This window comes from Periplaneta americana, chromosome 1, assembly GCF_040183065.1.
Source record: "Periplaneta americana isolate PAMFEO1 chromosome 1, P.americana_PAMFEO1_priV1, whole genome shotgun sequence".
In the NCBI taxonomy this organism is placed as follows: domain Eukaryota; kingdom Metazoa; phylum Arthropoda; class Insecta; order Blattodea; family Blattidae; genus Periplaneta; species Periplaneta americana.
The window spans coordinates 121655197-121673674 of record NC_091117.1 but is presented as its reverse complement, the minus strand read 5'-3'; the positions used below and the strand labels follow the sequence as shown (position 1 = coordinate 121673674).

The following is an 18478-nucleotide window of genomic DNA, read 5'->3' as shown; positions in this document are numbered from 1 at the left end:
GCCCTCATCTTACTTGGATGATAAAAACCATCTCCAATATCCAAATCAAATTCGGTAACAGTTAATGGTTTATTTATATTATCTTTGGTTCTTTTGTTTGCACCAAACAATTGTGTTTGATATTTTTCTATTGCTGTGATACTCATTTATATGAATTAAAAAAAAGTGTGATTATATTATTGATAATATAACTTCAATTTTAGCACTGTCGAAATCAATCAACTTATTATTTTCGTCAATGATCTTAACACTAATATCTCTAAATGTCAAATGATGAATTGGAAATATGAGTGGATTAACTGGTTCGTAAATGATGGACTGTTTAAAATAGACATTTGGTTTAAACGTTGCAATTATTCCACTACTTTTATGCTCATGCTCGCTATGTTTTGTGATGATACCGGTGTTTGCAGCTAAGTTGTATTCTATATTAATGGTATTAAAAGGAATAAAGTTTGGGGGTCCATCAGCTATAATTTTTTCTCCTGGTTTTACGATTGCATTGTTTGTTAACCCTAATAATTTACCTAGGCTTGTGAAATCAAAATCTTGTTTTCCTTTGTTGGAGATGCTAACTTTATTACAAATATCATCTTTTTTAATCTCTAGATCTTTAATGTGAGAGAGTGTTTGTACAAGGGAATCGAATGAATACTGTCCTTTATCAATAATAATGTCCTGAGTACCGTATTTTAAAATAGTATCCTCTTTAACATTAGGTGTTAGAAATGTGGAGTAGAATCCAATAACGGATATTGCGTCTGCGGTTATATTGTGATTGTGAGATAGCCGTAAACTCAATTCAGAGGTTGTGCCTTCAAGTTTAATATACATTTATTTACGTAAATAAATGATCAAAACCAACAATAAGAAAACTAAAAAAGTTAGCGAAGAACCGGGGCACAGCAGCTCAAGCTTCGTGCCATCAACCAATCAGCTATGCTTGCCTTCGGCCCTCGCGCTGCGCACAGTGTGTTGGGATGTTACGCACCTTCCAGAAGACAAAGATAGCGATTATAGAATAACTGGAGAACTACGTCCTAAATGTATGAGAGCTTTATTTGTAGGTGCATCAGGCTGTGGGAAGACCGTGTTAGCGGTAGACAACTTTATTCTCAAAGATGGATGGATTGATCCTGATCATTATTATATTTACTCAAAAAGTCTGGATCAACAAAAATATATTACATTAAGACAATTTTTTTATGATTTTGAAGCACAAGCGGGTGAATCTATGGCAACATTTATAGAAAAAGATGACGATGTGATATCGTTAGATAACTGCGAACCGTACTCTTTAATTGTTATAGACGATTGGATATTAGAGAATCAAGATATCGTACGAGAGATATGTTTGAGAGGTAGACATAAGGGGATCTGTTTGCTTTATCTAGGTCAGACGTATTCTAAAATTCCAAAACAGCTCATTAGGGATAACATGAACTTTTTGTGTTTATTCAAAACAGATAATATTAATCTTAAACATGCATATGATGAGTTTGTTGGTCCTGATATGTCGTTTGATAAATTTCAAGAGCTATGTAATATATGTTGGAGCGTACCTCATGGCTTTATAACTATTGACAAATCTAGATTGCCCAACAATGGAAAATATAGGAACCAAATAAAATCCTTTATAATTCCAGAATAACGTTACGTCAACATGAATATGTCTAGGTTTACGTTACGTCAACATGAATATGTCTAGGTCTACGATATGTTAAAAAATAATTCATATAAATGCAACAAAGTCTCCGACAGAGCGACTTAAGCTTAAACAAGAGCTGAAAGATAGATTTAAGGAATGGAAGAAACAACCACAATTACAATATGAATTGAATAAGAAGAAAGAGCAGCCAATTAGTGATGCTATTGGGCGTCTAGCTACAGAAGTAGGAAAAGTTACTGACCAAAATAAAAATCTTATCACAGAGTTAATTCCAGTAGCTCATCATAACCTTGAAATTCCACCAACACCAATTGAAACGTCATTTGAAAGGGGGGTTATTTGAGTTACCACAGACACCCCCCATTACGGATTATGCCACTACATATATAAATCCTAATATAACAAAGTTTTTAAATTATAAAACAGATAAACCTGTGTTTGAGATAAGACCAGTTGGTAATAAACTATATATATATAGGGCAATCTGAAATTTCGGTACATAATAATAATCTCATTATTAACGGAAAAACGTACGAGGCAACAGATGGCCTACTGACTTTGTTAACTAAGAAAGATATCCCTGATAACGTGGCTAAATCAGAAGATATATTAAAATATCATGAAATACTAATAGAGTCCAATGCCATTTATCAAAATAATGATCCATCAACAAAAAAGCCAAAATCAAGCACAGGTAAAAAGTATGAAGCCTTTATTAAACCACTATGGGCGCAAATTACAAGTGAAAAGCCTAGAACTCCTACTTATTTATCTTCTCCGAAATTCGGAAAGGGAGTTCTAAAAACCTATAAGGTAATGGAGGGTAAGTGTGCGCACTTAGTTTTAATTCGCTCATAATGTGGTCGTCTGTTATTATTTTGTAACATTAAGTAGATGTTCATACACAATGAAGGTTTAAGAATATTTATGCATTGTTAAAACTGCCTATAGTGATCATCATTTATTGTGGCATACAAGTTTAGACAAGTTGGCGAATGCGAACACTTAGACGACATATGCGGGTAAGTGTACGCAGAATGTCGGCTAACTGTGCGCACTTTTTAAAGTATGTTTTCTTTAGTTTAACTGAATTACAGCAGGCCTATATTGCAACAACTTATTAACACACATCACAAAGAAATGTTCCATGTCCTTCATATGACGTGCACAACTCGTGCCACCACTCGCCACACCCATTACACTATACCCAGTCTTCTTCAATGGATTCGCCACAGCCAGGGCAGATGTATGTCTTCTCTGATGGAGTTTGTTTATCACTAGATGTGCTAGGCCCTAATGTCAGCTGTTGTCCAGTGAAAGTTTTCGATTTGGTTCCTTTATATTTTTTACATCTTTTTGTAATTTTGGACACTTGAGGATTCGATTTTGAAAGCTGCTTTTGAGTTCTTTCTTTCAGCCTTTCTTGTTTCTTCTTTTCTTTCTCCTGTTTCAAGTTTTCCTTCTTCACAAGATTGTTTTTATACGGACACGATGTTAAAATCTCTGATTGCTGACTGGTTCTTTTCCTTTTGTTCAGATTCTCATATTTAGGTAAGGGATGAATGTTGGTGATTGGTACTTGAGGTAAACTAATGGAACTGGTTGGTTGAACTGTTTGATTAGTTGACCCCTCATTTGTTTCTTGGTTATTCATATTCAATTGTTTTCTTTCTTCCTGTTCTTTATCTACATCTTCATCTCTGTTACTAGTTGCTGACTGATCGAGATATTCAGGAATTGGCAAGTCGATTTTGGTTACCTCATATGGTAAGAAATCATCATCATTGAACACGTGTGGATTGTAGGGATAAATGCCTGTGTCACGAAAAGCCGCTACAGCATTTCCAGCAGTTGCCACCCTCTGGAATGCTACGCGAAATAGACCAGACACTTCCATCTGGGTTATAGCTCTGCCAGGATTACTACAAAGCCATTTTTCTACTTCTTGGGCATAGAATTTCTTGAATGGGGCAAATATTACTTTATCTAATGGCTGAAGCATATGACTAGCATGGGGTGGCAACGTCAATAGGACAATGTTGTGCTGTCTGCAGAATTCCACAGCTGAAAGCGAGCAATGTGAGACATGGTTATCAAGAACCAAGAGGACTGGATCATCCACTGAAGATTTAACATGCTTGGAAAAATGTTCCAACCAAACAAGGAACAGTTCGGAATTCATGTATCCAGATTCGCTAACAAGTCCAAGAGAACCTGTAGGGGAGTTGTTATAGAGCTCCGGTTTGTTCCTCTTACGAGGAAAAATCAAAGCAGGTGGTATAAAGTTCCCTGTTGGGTTTACACAAAAAACAGCAGTGACTATTTGACCTCTTTCAGCCGATTTTACTTTCTTGATGGACTTCTTTCCCTTTGTAGCAACGACTTTAGCCGTCTTATCAGGAACAGCCGACACTCCGGTCTCGTCCATGTTGAACAATCTGTGGGGAGGAAATTTGTACTTTCCCAAACATTCCTTGAGGTTCTCAAAATACCGGTCAACCTGCACCTTGTTAAATCCCATTGCCCTTCCTAAACTGCACTGCTCGGGTGTACGTAAAGAAAGACCCCAGTCTGCAAGAAATCGGTACACCCAATCTTTGCCCGCTAATTTCAATTCAGTGTTAAATCGGTGCTCTAGTCCGTTCTGGACTGCAGATTCATAAGCTACTTTCATTAACGTCTTCCTAGTCATGCCATAAAACCTAGCTTCCAGATCTTTAACATGTTTCACCAGTTGTTCCTCCATCTCTTCATTAAACACCTTTCTGTGCCTTCCCATTGAACTAGCTACGATACCCTAAATGAAAGAAAACAAAAAAAAAAAAATGTTATTAACTTTCTAACTTTCTATCTCCTAAATAATTTATAATTGTTCCTATTGGAATAATTCTCACCAACTTAAGCCTCTTTCGAAGTGTCGCTTCACTGCACCCGACCTTCTTGGCAGCAGCCCTCTGGCTAGCTCTCTCATTAATCAGTCGTTTTGCTTCATCAAACTGTCTTTGTGTGAGACATGTTTTTTCAGTTTTCCTCTCATACTTCCCCATGTCTTTTCTTTAACTACAAGAAATAAATACAAACAATTATCTTTACCGTATATAAAACGGTAATGGAAGAGTAAGATAAGATCTATGAGAAAAAGCGCAGTAAAATTAGTCTTATCGCATAAGCTGCCGGGTGAAGGGCAAGTGTACGCAAACTCGAATCAGGCGCGCACACTTGCCCGCCTGCTGTCATATCTCGTTCAATCCAGTGTAGATGGAACAAGTGCTGCTAGATCAAAGCGGGAACAACGGCATCTTCACCAGCAATAGCAGCATTCTCCAAGGTATTAATAGTAATCTGATACATTTATTGCGGAGAGACCAATTCCTTATCTTACTTTCATGGTATAATCCAATAAACTGTTGCCAAGGCGAACTGTCATGGCGGACGCGCGCAAGGCTACTACGTAAATCAAATTAAGCATGTATGCATGGGAGCCAACACTACACTCCTTAGCGATAGCGATGAGAGAAAAGCTGCCATCATGTATTTGAAAAGGTAATAAGTTGTAACTGTATTAAATCGTGGACGTAGTTTACAGACAGAACACCAGAGTCGCAATGACACTATGCTTTCAGCTCAAGATACCCGTACGGCAAAGAACTGTACAACAAACAAATTATTACCCGGGTTCGAACCCCGAATAAATGCAATTCCAAAAAATATGTATGAGTATGACAGAAATGTAAATTGTTGCAAAACCAGATCATATAATCCACAATGACAGGAAAGGAAATACACTGAGAGCACATAGAGTGGACTGAGAGGACAGAGAATGGACTGAAAGAATAGAGCGTGGACTGAGAGGACATAAAGTGGACTAAGAATTCAGGCAAGGGAATATGAGTACAGAGAGAGTACTGGTTTGACTGTGAGTGAACTGAGAGGAAGCAGATGGGACAGAGAGGACAGAGAGTGGACTGAGTGCACATAGAGTGGACTGAGAGGACAGAGAGAGGACTCCAAACTCAGAGAGGGGACTCAGTGGGCAGAAAATGGACTCAGAGGACAGAGAGTGGACTGAGAGGAACCACATTGGACTAAGATGAGAGAGAGAGAGTGGACGGAGAAGAAAGAGTAGACTGACAGAACATAGAGTGGACTGAGAGGACATAGAGTAGAGTGACAATTCAGAGAGTGAACTGGTGGGACTGTGAGCGGACAGAGAAGAACCAGATAGGACTGAGAGGAGAGAGAGAGTGGGCTCAGAGCACATAGAGTGGACTAAGAGCACATAGAGTGGACTGAGAGCACATAGAGTGGACTGAGAGCATATAGAGTGGATTTAGAGCACATAGAGTGGACTGAGAGGACATAGAGTGGACTAAGAGGACATAGAGAGGACTGAGAGGACATAGAGTGGACTAAGAGGACATAGAGTGGACTAAGAGGACATAGAGAGGACTGAGAGGACACAGACTGGACTGAAAGGATATAGAATGAACTAAGAGTATATGGAGTGGCCTGAGACAACATTGAGTGGACTGAGAGAACATAGAGTGGACTCTGATGACAGAGAATGGACTGAGAGCACATAGAAGAGACTGAGAGAACAGAGAGTGGACTGAGAGCACATTGAGTGGACCGAGAGGACATAGAGTGGACTAAGAGGACATAGAGTGGACTAAGAATTCAGAGAGTGGAATATCAGTACAGACAGTGGACTGGGAGAACAGAGAGAGGCCTGGTTGGACTGTGAGTGGACTGAGAGAACCAGATAGGACAAAGATGAGAGAGAGTCGACTGAGAGGACACAGAGTGGACTGAGAGCACATACAGTTGACTGAGAGGACAAAGAGTGGACTGAGAGGACATAGAGCGGACTTAGAGCACATAGAGGGGACTGAGAGGAAAAAGAGTGGACTTAGTGCACATAGAGTGGACTTAGAGCACATAGAGTTCACTGAGAGGACATAGAGTGGACTGAGAGCACATAGAGTGGATTTAGAGCACATAGAGTGGACTGAGAAGATATAGAGTGGACTAAGCGGACATAGAGTGGACTGAGAGGACAGAGAGTGGACTAAGAGGACATAGAGTGGACTAAGAGGGCATGGAGTGGACTGAAAGCATACAGAGTGGACTGAGTTGACAGAGAATGGACAGAGAGCACATAGAGTGGACTGAGACAACAGAGAGTGGACTGAGAGCACATAGAGTGGACTGAGAGGACATAGAGTGGATTTAGAGCACATAGAGTGGACTGAGAGGACAGAGAGTGGACTTAGAGCATAAAGAGTGGACTGAGAGAACAGACAGTGGACTGAAAGGATATAGAGTGGACTAAGAGGACATAGAGTGGACTGAGAGAACAGAGAGTGGAGTGAGACCACATAGAGTGGACTGAGAGGACATAGAGTGGACATAGAGCACATAGAGTGGACTTAGAGCACACAGAGTGGACTGAGAGGACACAGAGTGGACTTAGATTACAGAGAGTAGACTGAGAGTACAGAGAGTGGACTGAGAGGACATAGAATGGACTTAAAGCACACAGAGTAGACAGAGAGGACAGAGAGTAGACTGAGAGGACACTGACTGGACTTAGAGCACATAGAGTGGACTTAGACGACAGAGGGTGGACTGAGAGGACAGAGAGTGGACTGAGAGGACAGAGAGTGGACTGCGAGGATATAGAGTGGACTGAGAGGACATAGAGTGGACTTAGAGTACAGAGAGATGACTGAGAGTGGACTGAGAGGACAGAGAGTGGACTGAGAGCACATAGAGTGGACTGAGAGGACATAGAGTGGACTTAGAGCACATAGAGTGGACTGAGAGGACAGAGAGTGGACTTAGAGCATAAAGAGTGGACTGAGAGAACAGACAGTGGACTGAAAGGATATAGAGTGGACTAAGAGGACATAGAGTGGACTGAGAGAACAGAGAGTGGAGTGAGACCACATAGAGTGGACTGAGAGGACATAGAGTGGACATAGAGCACATAGAGTGGACTTAGAGCACACAGAGTGGACTGAGAGGACACAGAGTGGACTTAGATTACAGAGAGTAGACTGAGAGTACAGAGAGTGGACTGAGAGGACATAGAATGGACTTAAAGCACACAGAGTAGACAGAGAGGACAGAGAGTAGACTGAGAGGACACTGACTGGACTTAGAGCACATAGAGTGGACTTAGACGACAGAGGGTGGACTGAGAGGACAGAGAGTGGACTGAGAGGACAGAGAGTGGACTGCGAGGATATAGAGTGGACTGAGAGGACATAGAGTGGACTTAGAGTACAGAGAGATGACTGAGAGTGGACTAAGAGGACAGAGAGTGGACTGAGAGCACATAGAGTGGACTGAAAGGATATAGAGTGGACTAAGAGGACATAGAGAGGACTGAGAGGACGGAGAGTGGATTGAGAGGACATAGAGTGGTCTAAGGGGTCATAGAGTGGACTGAGAGGACATAGAGTGAACTGAGAAAACAGGGAGTGGACTGAGAGGACATTGAGTGGACTGAGAGGACATAGAGTGGACTGAGAAGACGGAGTGGACTAAGAAACACATAGAGTGGACTGAGAAGAGAGGGAGTGGACTGAGAGGGCATAGAGTGGACTGAGAAGACAGGGAGTGGACTGAGAAGACATAGGGTAGACTGAGAGGACATAAAGTGGACTGAGAGGACAGGGTGTGGACTGAGAAGACAGGGAGTGGACAGAGAGGACATAGAGTAGACTGAGAGGACATAGAGTGGACTGAGAGGACATAGAGTGGACTGAGTGGACAGAGAGTAGACTGAGAGGACAGAGAGTGGACTGAGAGGACATAGAGTGGACGTAGAGAACACAGAGTGGACAAAGAGGACATAGAGTGGACTAAAAATACAGGGAGTGGAGTGAGAGGACAGAGAATGGACTAAAGGACATAGAGTGGATTGAGAAGACATGGAGTGGACTGAGAGAACATAGAGTGAAATGAGAAGACAGGGAGTGGGCTGAGAGGATATAGAGTGGACTGAGAAGATAGGGAGTGGACTGAGAGGACATAGAGTGGACTGAGAACACAGGGAGTGGACTAAGAGGGCATAGTGTGGACTGAGAAGACAGCGAGTGGACTGAGAGGACTTAGAGTGGACTGAGAGAACACAGAGTGGACTGTGAAGACATAGAGTGGACTGAGAAGACAGGGAGTGGACTCAGACGACATAGAGTGGACTGAGAAGTCAGGGCGTGGACTGAGAGGACATAGAGTGGACTGAGAGGACAATGAGTGGGCTGAGAGGTCAGGGAGTAGACTGAGAAGACATTGAGTGGACTGAGAAAACAGGGAGTGGACTGAGAGGACTTAGTGTGGACTGAGAAGACGGGGAGTGGACTGAGAGGACATGGAGTGGACTGAGAGGACATAGAGTGGACTGAGAACACCTGGAGTGGACTGAGAAAACATAGAGTGGACTGAGAGGTCATAGAGTGGACTGAGAACACAGTGAGGGGACTGAGAGGACATAGAGTGGACTGAGAAGACAGGGTGTGGACTTAGAGGACATAGAGTGGACTGACAAGACAGGGAGTGGACTGAGAGGACATAGAGTGAACTGAGAAGACAGGGAGTGGACTGAGAGGACATAGAGTGGACTGAGAAGACATAGAGTGGACTGAGAGGACATAGAGTGGACTGAGAAGACGTAGTGGACTAAAAAACACATAGAGTGGACTGAGAAGACAGGGAGTGGACTGAGAGGACATAGAGTGGACTGAGAAGAAGACAGGGAGTGGACTGAGAAAACAAAAGTAGACTGAGAGGACATAGAGTGGACTGAGAGGACAGGGTGTGGACTGAGAAGACAGGGAGTGGACTGAGAGGACATAGAGTGGACTGAGAGGACATAGAGTGGACTGAGAGGACATAGAGTGGGCTGAGAGGACAGGGAGTGGACTGAGAGGACACAGAGTGGACTGAGAAGACAGGGAGTGAACTGAGAGGACTTAGAGTGGACTGAGAGGACATAGAGTTGACTAAAAATACAGGGAGTGGAGTGAGACGACAGGGAATGGACTAAAAGTACATAGAGTGGATTGAGAAGACATGGAGTGGACTGGGAGTACATAGAGTGGACTGAGAAGACAGCGAGTGGACTGAGAGGACATAGACTGGACTGAGAGGACACAGAGTGGACTGAGAAGACATAGAGTTGATTGAGAAGACAGGGAGTGGACTCAGAGGACATAGAGTGGACTGAGAAGTCAGGGCGTGGACTGAGAGGACATAGAGTGGACTGAGAGGTCAGGTAGTAGACTGAGAAGACAGGGAGTGGACTGAGAGGACTTAGAGTGGACTGAGAAGAAGGGGAGTGGACTGAGAGGACAAGGAGTGGACTGAGAGGACATAGAGTGGACTGAGAAGACATGGAGTGGACTGAGAAAACATAGAGTGGTCAGAGAGGACATAGAGTGGACTGAGAACACAGGGAGGGGACTGAGAGAACATAGAGTGGACTGAGAAGACAGGGAGTGGACTCAGAGGACATAGAGTGGACTGAGAGCACACAGAGTGGACTGAGATGACAGAGAATGGACAGAGAGCACATAGAGTGGACTGAGAGAACAGAGAGTGAACTGCGAGCACATAGAGTGGACTGAGAGGACATAGAGTGGACTTAGAGCACATAGAGTGGACTGAGAGGACACAGAGTGGACTGAGAGGACACAGAGTGGACTGAGAGGACAGAGAGTGGACTGAGAGCATAAAGAGTGGACTGAGAGAACAGACAGTGGACTGAAAGGATATAGAGTGGACTAAGAGGACATAGAGTGGACTGAGAGGACGTAGAGTGCACATAGAGCACATAAAGTGGACTGAGAGGACACAGAGTGGACTTAGATTACAGAGAGAGGACTGAGAGTACAGAGAGTGGAGTGAGAGGACATAGAATGGACTTAAAGCACACAGAGTGGACAGAGAGGACAGAGAGTAGACTGAGAGGACATTGAGTGGACTTAGAGCACATAGAGTGGACTTAGACGACAGAGGGTGGACTGAGAGGACAGAGAGTGGACTGAGAGGACTGAGAGGACATAGAGTGGACTGAGAGGACACACAGTGGACTTAGAGGACAGAGAGTTTACTGAGAGTGGACTGAGAGGACACAGAGTGGACTGAGAGCACATAGAGTGGACTGAAAGGATATAGAGTGGACTAAGAGGACATAGAGAGGACTGAGACGACAGAGAGTGGATTGAGAGGACATAGAGTGGTCTAAGGGGTCATAGAGTGGACTGAGAGGACATAGAGTGGACTAAGAAGACGGAGTGAACTAAGAGGACATAGAGTGGACTGAGAAGACTAGGAGTGGACTGAGAGCACATAGAGTGGACTGAGAGGACATAGAGTGAACTGAGAAGACAGGGAGTGGACTGAGAGGACATAGAGTGGACTGAGATGACATAGAGTGGACTGAGAGGACATAGAGTGGACTGAGAAAACGGAGTGGACTAAAAAAACACATAGAGTGGACTGAGAAGACAGGGAGTGGACTGAGAGGACATAGAGTGGACTGAGAAGACACGCAGTGGACTGAGAAAACATAGAGTAGACTGAGAGGACATATAGTGGACAGAGAGGACATGGTGTGGACTGAGAAGACAGGGAGTGGACTGAGAGGACATAGAGTGGACTGAGAGGACATAGAGTGGACTGAGAGGACACAGAGTGGACTGAGAAAGCAGGGAGTGAACTGAGAGGACTTAGAGTGGACTGAGAGGACATAGAGTGGACTAAAAATACAGGGAGTGGAGTGAGAGGACATGGAGTGGACTAAAGGGACATAGAGTGGATTTAGAAGACATGGAGTGGACTGAGAGTACATAGAGTTCAATGAGAAGACAGGGAGTGGACTGAGAGGACATAGAGTGGACTGAGAGGACATAGAGTGAACTGAGAAGACAGGGAGTGGACTGAGAGGACATAGAGTGGACTGAGAGGACACAGAGTGGACTGAGAAGACAGGGAGTGAACTGAGAGGACATAGAGTGGACTATAAGTACAGGGAGTGGAGTGAGATGACATGGAGTGGACTAAAAGGACATAGAGTGGATTCAGAAGACATGGAGTGGTCTGAGAGTACATAGAGTGGAATGAGAAGACAGGGAGTGGACTGAGAGGACATAGAGTGGACTGAGAAGACAGGGAGTGGACTGAGAGGACATAGAGTGGACTGAGAACACAGGGAGTGGACTAAGAGGGCATAGAGTCAACTGAGAAGACAGCGAATGGACTGCGAGGACATAGAGTGGACTGAGAGGACACAGAGTGGACTGAGAAGACATAGATTGGACTGAGAAGACAGGGAGTGGACTCAGAGGACATAGAGTGGACTGAGAAGTCAGGGCGTGGACTGAGAGGACATAGAGTGGACTGAAAGGACATAGAGTGGACTGAAAGGTCAGGGAGTAGACTGAGAGGACATTGAGTGGACTGAGAAGACAGGGAGTGGACTGAGAGGACTTAGAGTGGACTGAGAAGACGGGGATTGGACTGAGAGGATATGGAGTGGACTGAGAGGACATAGAGTGGACTGAGAAAACATAGAGTGGACTCAGAGGACATAGTGGACTGAGAACACAGGGAGGGGACTGAGAGGACATAGAGTGGACTGAGAAGACAGGGAGTGGACTCAGAGGACATAGAGTGGACTGAGAAGACAGGAAGTGGACTCAAAGGACATAGAGTGGACTGCGAGGACATAGAGTGGACTGAGAAGACAGGCAGTGGACTAAGAGGACATAGATTGGACTGAGAATTCAGGGAGTGGACAGAGAGGACATAGAGAGGACTGAGAAAGCAGGGAGTGGACTGAGGTTACATAGAGTGGACTGAGAAGACAGGGAGTGGACTAAGAGTACATAGAGTGGACTGAGAAGGCAGGGAGTGGACGGAGAGGACATAGAGTGGACTGATAGGACAGGGATTAAAGTTATAGGACATTGAGTGGATTGAGAAGACAGGGAGTGGGCTGAGAGGACATAGAGTGGACTTAGAGCACATAGAGTGGACTGAGAGAACATAGAGTGGACTGAGAGCACATAGAGTGGACTTAGAGCACATAGAGTGGACAGAGAGGACATAGAGTGGACAGAGAGCACATAGAGTGGACTAAGAGCACATAGAGTGGACTGAGAGGACATAGAGTGGACTGAGTGGACAGAGAGTAGACTGAGAGGACAGAGAGTGGACTGAGAGGACATAGAGTGGACGTAGAGAACACAGAGTGGACAAAGAGGACAGAGAGTAGACTGAGAGGACATAGAGTGGACATAGAGCACATAGAGTGGACTTAGACGACAGAGAGCGGACTGAGAGGACGGAGAGTGGACTGAGAGGATAGAGAGTGGACTGAGAGGACAGAGAGTAGACTGAGATGACATAGAGTGGACGTATAGAGCAGAGAGTTGACTGAGAGTGGGCTGAGAGAACATAGAGTGGACTTAGAGCACATAGATTGGACTGAGAGGACATAGAGTTGACTGAGAGCATATAGAGTGGATTTAGAGCACATAGAGTTAACCGAGAGGACATAGATTGGACAAAGAGGACATAGAGTGGACTAAGGGGACATAGAGAGGACTGAAAGAATTTAGAATATACTATGAGTACATGTAGTGGCCTGAGACTACATAGAGTGGACTGAGAGCACATAGAGTGGACTGAGAGCACATAGAGTGGACTCAGATGACAGAGAATGGACTGAGAGCACATAGAGTGGACTGAGAGTACAGAGAGTGGACGGAGTGCACATAGAGTGGACCGAGAGGACATAGAGTGGACTTAGAGCACACAGAGTGGACAGAGTGTAGACTGAGAGGACATAGAGTGGACCGAGAGCACATAGAGTGGGCTGAGAGCGCATAGATTGGACTGAGAGTGGTATATGAGTACATACGGTGTCCCAACACTTTTACGGCAAACTGCTTTTGAAATATATCACTAATCAGTCTAATAGTTCTGTATGTAGCTCATTTGGTAGAGCAGGTGACAACGGACTGGAAAGTCCGGGTTTCGATCCTAGCTGGTGACAGATATATTTCCCTCAGCCTCCTATAAAATTGAGGACCGTGTTTTTCCCGTGGGTAAAAGGCGGTCAGAGCGTGGTGCCGACCTCACCACCTCATTCTGTTGCCGAGGTCATGGAAAGCATGTGGCTCTACCTCCATGCCCCCCGCCCAAGTGCCTTCATGGCATGTTACGGGGATACCTAGGATACCTTTGCCTTTTTACTGTACATAACTCTCCCCTCGCTTAGAAAGGAATAGTTTTGTATTGTGGCCTGCGGTACTGAAACTGCAAAATATTAATGTGCCCTTGTAAAGTACCTCGTGTAGGGCCACGTTTGGTAGCGAGCTGGTCTCCGTATTCCTGATGACGTAATCGCGATAAGCGAGTTATATTAACATGTACAAAAGCTGCTACTAGCGTACGAAAAACATTTGCTCTATATACATAAGCAGCACAAGTATTTTATAATCCCGATAAGGAGAACAAGATTCCACTGTATGGATGTAGTAGCAAGTCTTTATTTATGATAATAAGCTCATTCCCTAGTGTTGTGTACTGCACACATTCCTTACGACGTTCTTGAACGTTGAGCATATGTAAATTACGAATATAGATATAGACTATCGAAGTTGAGTATTGTGTGGATTAGTAGTTAAATGCCAATTATTACATTCTTGAAAGTTATATATTATATGGATCATACGAGGAGACAAAGAGGAAAGCAGAAAATAGGAAAGACTGTAGAATGCTGGGTGTGCATTGAAAGACCTACCCTTGGACAGAACGCTATGAATGTGTATATATATATATATATATATATATATATATATATATATATATATATATATATATATATATATATATATTCATAGTGCTTCTGCCAAGAAGTGCAAAGGAGAATAGCAATGGCAAAGGAAGCTTTTAATAGGAAGAGGAGCATCTTCTGTGGACGTCTGGAGAGAGAACTAAGGAAGGGACTAGTGAAGTGCTTTGTGTGGAGTGTCACTATTCGTTCCAGTGCATTCTTTAGTAGACAGTTTCTTCTCAGGCAGAGACCCAGCCAATTTTTTTTTCTCTTCTTGATCAGTTTCAGCATTATTCTTTCACCCACTCTTTCCAACACAGCTTCATTTATTATTCTGTCTGTCCATTTCACACGCTCCATTGTTCTCCATATCCGTATTTTAAATGCTTCTGGTCTCTTCAATTCACTTCGTCGTAATGTCCATGTTTAAGCCTCACATAATGCCACACTCCACACAAAGCACATTACTAGTCTCTTCCTCTTCGTTTTTCATAGGTCGGCAGAAGTTGCTCATTAATGTATTAAATCTTCTTTTGCCATTGCTAATCTCCTCCTGACTTCCTGGCAACAGCACATATTACTGCTTATACTACACCCAGTTTATATAATTATATACATAGTCTAACTTGTATATGTTATTATTGTCACATAAAACCATGTGTTTTTCACTCCAAAGGCATAGCTAAGACAGAGTTATCACTAGCACTAGGACTTTCATTCCACTACCACCACCGCCATCATCACTATCACTAGCATCATTCCATCTGCACTTACTCGAATTATTTCGTCCATAGATGATTCGCACTGTTACAGAGGCAGGTGGCAAGTTTGGAGTTACTTGCTCTCTCAACCATTTCTCTAAGCTGGAGGAATTCATTTCTTGGTGGTAGTCACCAGTAGTTCAGCCACCTTTATAATTGAGGAGACCACCATCAAGAAATCAGTTTCGAAACCTATATCTACTATTATTAGCCTTTTTGGCTTGTTTCCTTCTAACATCTTATCTTTTCTGCCACCAACTTTTGGAAATTCCAATCGGTGTCTATCGAAGACTCATAGGGACAATTTGTCTTTGCTCTGCTCTAAAGCGTTTAACTTTTGTCATATTCTTGCAACGCAAAACAATAATGTTCGGTCGCCCTCGAATGAGTCTTCGATCCTGTAATAGCTTCCACAGATATCTTCTCAGTACACTCCATGTCCTCTCAGTCCACTCCCCGTCTTCTCAGTCCACTCTAAGTCCTCTCAGTCCACTCCCTGTCTTCTCAGTCCACTCAATGTACTCTCAGTCTACTCCCTGACCTCTCATTCCACTCTATGTCCTCTCAGTCCACTCTGTGTCCTCTCAGTCCACGCCCTGACTTCTCAGTCCACTCTAAGTCCTCTGAGTCCACTCTATGTCTTCTATGTTTACTCTCAGTCCACTCTATGACTTCTCTGTTCACTCTCAGTCCACTCTATGACCTCTCAGCCCACTCGCTGTCTTCGCAGTCCAGTCTATGTCCTCTGAGTCCACTCCCAGTCTTCTCAGTCCACTCTATGTCTTCTATGTTCACTCTCAGTCCACTCTATGTCTTCTCTGTTCACTCTCAGTCCACTCTATATTCTCTCAGCCCACTCGCTGTCTTCGCAGTCCAGTCTATGTAACCTCAGTCCACTCCCTGCTTTCTCAGTCCTCTCTATGTCCTCTCTGTCCACTCCCTGAATTCTCAGTCCAATCTATGTCCTCTTAGTCCACTGCCTGTCTTCTCAGTCCACTCTATGTCCTCGCAGTCCACTCTATGTCCTTTGAGTCCACTTCCTGTCTTCTCAGTCCACTCTATGTCCTCTGAGTCCACTCCCTATCTTCTCAGTCCACTCTATGTCCTCTCAGTCCACTCCCTGTCTTCTCAGACCACACCCTGTCCTCTCAGTCCACTCTATGTCCTCTCAGTCTACTCTATGTCTTCTCAGTCCACTCCCTGTCTTCTCAGTCCACTCTATGTCCTCTGAGTCCACTCCCTGTCTTCTCAGTCCACTCTATGTGTTTTTTAGTCCACTCCGTCTTCTCTGTCCACTCTATGTCCTCTCAGTCCACTCTATGTCATCTCAGTCCACTCCCTGTCTTCTCAGTCCACTCTATGTCCTCTCAGTCCACTCTATGTCCTCTCAGTCCACTCCCTGTCTTCTCAGTTCACTCTATGTCCTCTCAGTCCACTCTATGTCCTCTCAGTCCACTCCCTGTCTTCTCATTGAACTCTATGTACTCTCAGTCCACTCCATGTCTTCTCATTCCACTCTATGTACTCTCAGTCCACTACCTGTCTTCTCAATCCACTCTGTGTCCTTTTAGTCCACTCTATGTCCTCTCAGTCCTACCCCAGTCATCTCAGTCCACTCTATGTCGTCTGAGTCCACTCCCTGTCTTCTCAGTCCACAGTATGTCCTCTCAGTACACTCCCTGTGTTCTCGGTCGACTCTATGTCCTCTCTGTCCACTCTATGTCCTCTCAATCCTCTCCCTGTGTTCTCAGTCCAATCTATCTCCTCTCAGTCCACTCTATGTCCTCTCAGTCCAATCCCTGTCTTCTCAGCCCACTCTATGTCCTCTCGGTCCACGCCCTGTCTTCTCAGTCCACTCTATGTCCTCTGAGTCAACTCCCTGTCTTCTCACTTCACTCTGTGTCCTCTCAGTCCACGCTGTCTTCTCAGTCCACTCTATGTCCTCTCAGTCCACTCCCTGTCTACTCAGTCCACTCTATGTCCTCACAGTCCACTCCCTGTCTTCTCAGTCGACTCTATGTCGTCTCAGTTCACTCCCTGTCTTCTCATTCCACTCTATGTCCTCTCAGTCCACTCCCTGTCTTCTCAATCCACTCTATGTCCTTTAGTCCACTCGCTGTCCTCTCAGTCCACTCCATGTATTATCAGTCCACTCTATGTCCTCTCAGTCCACTCGCTGTCTTCTCAGTCCAGACTATGCCCTCTTAGTCCACTCCCTGTGTTCTCAGTCCACTCTATGTCCTCTCGGTCCACTCCATGTCTTCTCATTCCACTCTATGTACTCTCAGTGCACTCCCTTTCTTCTCAATCCACTCTATGTCCTTTTAGTCCACTCTTCGTCCTCTCAGTCCACTCCAAGTCTTCTCAGTCCACTCTATGTCGTCTGAGTCCACTCCCTGTCTTCTCAGTCCACTCTATGTCCTCTCAGTACACTCCATGTCCTCAGTCCACTCCCCGTCTTCTCAGTCCACTCTAAGTCCTCTCAGTCCACTCCCTGTCTTCTCAGTCCACTCAATGTCCTCTCAGTCTACTCCCTGACCTCTCAGTCCACTCTATGACCTCTCAGTCCACTCTGTGTCATCTCAGTCCACGCCCTGACTTCTCAGTCCACTCTATGTCCTCTGAGTCCACTCCCAGTCTTCTCAGTCCACTCTATGTCTTCTATGTTCACTCTCAGTCCACTCTATGTCTTCTCTGTTCACTCTCAGTCCACTCTATGTCCTCTCAGTCCACTCGCTGTCTTCGCAGTCCAGTCTATGCCCTCTTAGTCCACTCCCTGTGTTCTCAGTCCACTCTATGTCTTCTCAGTCCACTCTATGTCCTCTCAGACCACTCCATGTCTTCTCATTCCACTCTATGTACTCTCAGTCCACTCCCTGTCTTCTCAATCCACTCTATGTCCTTTTAGTCCACTCTATGTCCTCTGAGTCCACTCTCAGTCTTCTCAGTCCACTCTATGTCTTCTCTGTTCACTCTCAGTCCACTCTATGTCCTCTCAGTCCACTCGCTGTCTTCGCAATCCAGTCTATGCCCTCTTAGTCCACTCCCTGTGTTCTCAGTCCACTCTATGTCTTCTCAGTCCACTCTATGTCCTCTCAGTCCACTCCATGTATTCTCACTACACTCTATGTCCTCTGAGCCCACTCCCAGTCTTCTCAGTCCACTCTATGTCTTCTCTATTCACTCTCAGTCCACTCT

At 44.5% G+C, this 18478-nt stretch overlaps 2 protein-coding genes across 4 annotated transcripts in view; one reads left to right on the top strand and one right to left on the bottom strand.

Annotated features, from left to right (window-relative positions):
- LOC138700171 (tigger transposable element-derived protein 1-like) overlaps positions 1-18478 on the bottom strand; it is a 55330-nt gene that overhangs the window by 28368 nt on the left and 8484 nt on the right. Inside the window, exons 2-3 of one of the 3 annotated variants that reach the window (XM_069826585.1) lie at positions 4564-4729; positions 2121-4466 (exon numbers count right to left, since the gene is read on the bottom strand). The exons of the other annotated variants lie outside the window; for them this stretch is intronic. Coding sequence (XP_069682686.1) covers positions 2871-4466; positions 4564-4716 — 1749 coding nt within the window. The 5' untranslated portion in view covers positions 4717-4729 and the 3' untranslated portion in view covers positions 2121-2870. Of the gene's footprint in view, positions 1-2120; positions 4467-4563; positions 4730-18478 lie in introns of those variants that run through there. 3 annotated transcript variants of the gene reach the window in all.
- LOC138700141 (uncharacterized) overlaps positions 4736-18478 on the top strand; it is a 129135-nt gene continuing 115392 nt past the window's right edge. The window contains exon 1 of the mRNA XM_069826520.1: positions 4736-4997. Coding sequence (XP_069682621.1) covers positions 4928-4997 — 70 coding nt within the window. The 5' untranslated portion in view covers positions 4736-4927. The remainder of the gene's footprint in view (positions 4998-18478) is intronic.